Source organism: Corvus brachyrhynchos, unplaced genomic scaffold (genome assembly GCF_000691975.1).
Source record: "Corvus brachyrhynchos isolate BGI_N302 unplaced genomic scaffold, ASM69197v1 scaffold65, whole genome shotgun sequence".
NCBI classification, from domain to species: domain Eukaryota; kingdom Metazoa; phylum Chordata; class Aves; order Passeriformes; family Corvidae; genus Corvus; species Corvus brachyrhynchos.
In genome coordinates, this window is record NW_008238365.1 from 1,405,381 (window position 1) to 1,409,338 (window position 3,958).

Consider the following 3,958-nt stretch of genomic DNA (forward strand, 5'->3'; position numbering starts at 1 on the left):
TTCGGGCTCCCAGCACCTCCCGGGGGAGGTTGTCCAACCAAATCCCCCGAATGTCCCACTGTGCCCACCAACGCGGCTTCTTTTGTTCTTTAGAAGCTTTTTGATATTGAAAAAAAAAAATTTTCTCAGTGAAAACTGTAATGTGAAATTAATAACTTTAGGTCATTCTTCTTCTTTTCAGAATGTTGTACCCACACCAGTGAAGATCAATTTAATCAACATGCTGTCAGAGACGGGGCTGCCGGTCATAGAGGCCACCAGCTTCGTGTCCCCCAAGTGGGTTCCTCAGGTCGGTGTGCGGAGAGGACTTGAAGTGGTTCTAAAAGTACGGCAATCCAGTGATGCTGCTTGCTCCAGATTCGCTGTTACTGGGCAAGAGCCAGCAGAGGAGCTGTGATATCCCAGAGCTTCCCTTTGGACCCTGGAAAGAGCACAGGGACAGGCAGGTCACACACAAACAGCTGGTTGTGCACGTTGGCCTGGCTGGGTGACTCCTGACCCCTCACAGGGTGCAATTCTCTTTGCTTTTAGAGGCTCTGATCCCTAAATATTTCTGTGCTCGTTATAAGAAGGAATTTTAACGATGATTTTGTGACTGGCAGACTGACCGACCCTCACAGAGCTTTCCTGGTTTGCTTTGCAGATGGCTGATCACACCGAGGTCATGCAGGGCATTAATAAATTACCTGGAATCAGCTACCCTGTGCTGACTCCAAACCTGAAGGGATTCCAGGCAGCGGTAAGGGCTGGGAGAACCTGAAAATCCACATGGTGCTGTTTTCAATGCCACCTGATCCTTTGTGCTGCACCTGTGACTTCACCCTTTTCAAGGCAAACTTGGATGTGTCCTGGTGGTTTTGCTGCAGAATGAACTGAGGGAAGGATTGGCTTATTTGGGGGAAAAACGCTTTTATAAAATGAGAGAGCTGTCGTCAGAGATTGTAGATCATAGAGTCACTGAGGTTGGAGAAGGGCTCCAGGATCTTCAAGTGTAAGTAAGCAAGGCAGGTTTCTTTAGGAACAGAAGGGCCTCTGTAAAGGGAAGTGTTTATGGGGCTGGTTTGAGACATCTCTACCAAGAGGTGCCATCGAAACCCTCAAATTAACGCTCGGCAGTGAAGTCATGAAGTGGTGGCTGTTTGTCATTTCCCTCATAAGAAAAATCACCTGGCTTTGACTTAACAGCAGAGCTGGTTAAGGGTTGGACCGCTGATCTCAGGGGTCTTTTGCACCCTCAGTGGTCCTGTGATTCCACTTCGGGATTTTTTATTTGCAGGTGGCAGCAGGGGCCAAAGAGGTGTCGATCTTTGGGGCAGCATCCGAGCTGTTCACCAAGAAAAACATCAACTGCTCCATAGAGGAGAGCCTGGAGAGGTTTGACGAGGTCATGAAGGCAGCCAGGGAAGCCAGCATTCCTGTCAGGGGGTAAGGAGTTCCTGCTGGAATTCACCCACCATGTAATCGTTCATTCAGGAATGATCCAGGATCGCTTTGGATCAGATTTTCTTGGCAAACATCCCACATGGAAATGCACAGATCACAAACCCACCAGCCCTTGGAAAACTTTTCACACCCATGGAAGAAGAAATTGTTGAAATCCTGTAGCCTTTGTCCTCTGGACTTCTGGAACATAAAATTAATTCTCCCATCCTATAGACATGGAAAATGTACAAGTACTGACTGGTTTGTCCAGTAGAATCCCACTGCCCCTTCCTGACTAAAAGTGTGGGATTCTTTTTAACCACAGATATGTTTCCTGTGTCCTCGGATGTCCCTATGAAGGGAAGATTTCTGCAGCTAAAGTTGCAGAGGTGAGTCAGTCATAAATACAGCCAGAATTCCTGGGAGGCCTTTGACTCATTTTTGGGGATGTGAAGTGGGCACTGGGGGATGTGTCAGACCATTTAACCAAAGGGGAGGTTCCAGGTTCTCAGAGACTGAATCCAGCTGAAATGGGCAGGGCAATTCAGGGAGGTTTTAAATCTCAGAGAAGAGTGTCCAGGGAATCATGGCACAGCAGGACTGCAGCTCCAGGGAGGAAAGGAGCTGAGTGCACGTGCTGGCTGTTGCACAGGTCTCCAAGAAGATGTACTCCATGGGGTGCTACGAGATCTCCCTGGGGGACACCATCGGCGTGGGCACCCCCGGCAGCATGAAGGACATGCTGACAGTGGTCATGAAGGAGGTGCCCGTGGGGGCTCTGGCTGTCCACTGCCACGACACCTATGGACAGGCTCTGGCCAACATCCTGGTAGCCCTCCAGGTGGGATTCCTGCTCTGGATCACAGACTCATGGGATGGGTGGGTTGGAAGGACCTTAAAGCCCATCCTGTTCCACCCCCTGCTGTGGGCAGGGACACCTCCCACTGTCCCAGGCTGCTCCAGACACTTCCAGGGATGGGGCAACCACACAAATAAAACACCTTGCCTTGGGGTTTTTTGTGCTTGCTCGGGAATTGCAGATTTTGTGCTTCCAGAGCAGCCCCTGACTGGGGGTTTCTTTGCAGATGGGGGTGAGCGTGGTCGATGCTTCCGTGGCTGGCCTTGGAGGGGGTCCCTATGCCCAGGGAGCCTCTGGCAACGTGGCCACAGAGGATTTGGTGTACATGCTCAACGGGCTGGGCATCCACACGGTGAGTGGCAGCTGCCCTGGGCTCTGCTCAGGCCTCAGCACGGGGCAGGATTTGGCCCAGGGAGCCTGAGCGTGCTGGGGGCAGCCAGGGAGGCTCACTGGGCCTGCAGTGCCAGGACAAGGGGAATGGCTTCCCACTGACAGAGGGCAGGATTAGGTGGGAAATTAGGGAAAAAATATTCCCTGTGACAGAGGGGAGGCCCTGGCACAGGTTGCCCATCCCTGGCAGTGTCCAAGACTGGCTTGGACGGGGTTTGGAGCAACCTGGGATGGTGGGAAATGTCCCTCAAGGTGTGTCCTGTGCCTTTCCCATGCAGGGAGTGGATCTCCAGAAGCTGATGGACACAGGCACCTTCATTTGCAATGCTCTGAACAGAAGAACCAATTCCAAGGTGTCTCAGGCATCCTGCAGACTGTGACACTGAGCGGAATTTCTCCTTGGGTCAAGAAAAAACAGGATCCAGCACTGGCTGGGATTCCTCTCTGATCTCCCGAGCTCCTTCCCGGCTCAGCGTTTGAGAGGAAACTCAAAATGCACCAGAATTGTGAAGAAATGAAAGAATATTCTATTTTATTGTATTATATTGGACCTTGAGGATGTCACCATTTGCCTTAAAGAAGGGAGGACATGGAGGGGCTGAGAAAAGCTCTGACCAGACCAGCACCCACCAGCTCCTGCCTGCAGAGCAAAGGACAAGGCACAGATTTTGCAGTTAGAGCACTTCTCCAGGTCAGGCTTTGCCCTTCCTCCCTTCTCTCCCCTCTGCAAAGGCGAAGGCTGAGTCCAGAGGCTCCCCCCGTGCTCCAGGTGCCAGCCTTGGGCCATCTCAGCCTTCAGGGACTGTGCTACTGGACTGTGTATCTGTTGTAAGATACCTCTAAATGCCAGCAGTAATAAACACGTTATTTAATAATCTAAACTATTAAAAATTTGATTGAGCTGAACCAGCTAAGGAGCTTCTGCTGCTGGTTTGGTTCCAAGGGCCTCTTCTGTGTGGGAATGCTGCATCATGGCGGGCTGGGGGGGGTAAGGAATTCCTTCCACCCCCAGAAAGCAGAAACACCTCTGCTCCTCTCGGTGATCAGGTCCTTGGGAACTCCTCTATTTAAAACAATTTATTGAACAGTTTCTTTGTGAGACTGGAGACGAGTGGAGGAGCCTCGTCCTTTCAGGGGGCGGGGCGAGCGTGAGGCCGCGTGCACCGCCTCTCCACATCGCTTCGATAAACTGAAACAATTCCCAACCCTTCGCTAATGAGCGCCGCAGAAATGAGGCGGAATCGGGCAAAAACGCGAACGGGGTTCGGGGCAGCGGCCTCCTCCCGC

At 51.7% G+C, this 3,958-nt stretch overlaps 1 protein-coding gene across 2 annotated transcripts; it reads left to right on the top strand.

Annotated features, from left to right (window-relative positions):
- The first annotated feature begins 50 nt into the window (after positions 1-50).
- Positions 51-3,577, top strand: HMGCL (3-hydroxymethyl-3-methylglutaryl-CoA lyase). Of its 2 annotated transcripts, none has more exons than XM_008635065.2 (7): positions 51-289; positions 644-739; positions 1,277-1,425; positions 1,748-1,811; positions 2,075-2,263; positions 2,508-2,633; positions 2,950-3,577. In XM_008635065.2, the coding sequence occupies exons 1-7, from the start codon at positions 221-223 to the stop codon at positions 3,049-3,051; spliced, it is 795 nt and encodes a 264-aa protein (XP_008633287.1). In that variant the 5' UTR covers positions 51-220; the 3' UTR covers positions 3,052-3,577. The 2 variants fall into 2 exon arrangements, with proteins under 2 accessions (XP_008633287.1, XP_017591776.1); XM_017736287.1 differs by lacking the exon at positions 51-289 and adding an exon at positions 296-442.
- Positions 3,578-3,958: the final 381 nt, after the last annotated feature.

What these genes read in the sequence shown, in the direction of transcription:
- HMGCL (XM_008635065.2), top strand. Translation starts at nt 221, where the DNA reads ATGCTGTCAGAGACGGGGCTGCCGGTCATAGAGGCCACCAGCTTCGTG. An exon ending in TGAAGGGATTCCAGGCAGCG is followed by an intron (nt 740 to 1,276) that starts GTAAGGGCTGGG and finishes TTTTATTTGCAG; the next exon opens with GTGGCAGCAGGGGCCAAAGA. An exon ending in CTGCAGCTAAAGTTGCAGAG is followed by an intron (nt 1,812 to 2,074) that starts GTGAGTCAGTCA and finishes GCTGTTGCACAG; the next exon opens with GTCTCCAAGAAGATGTACTC.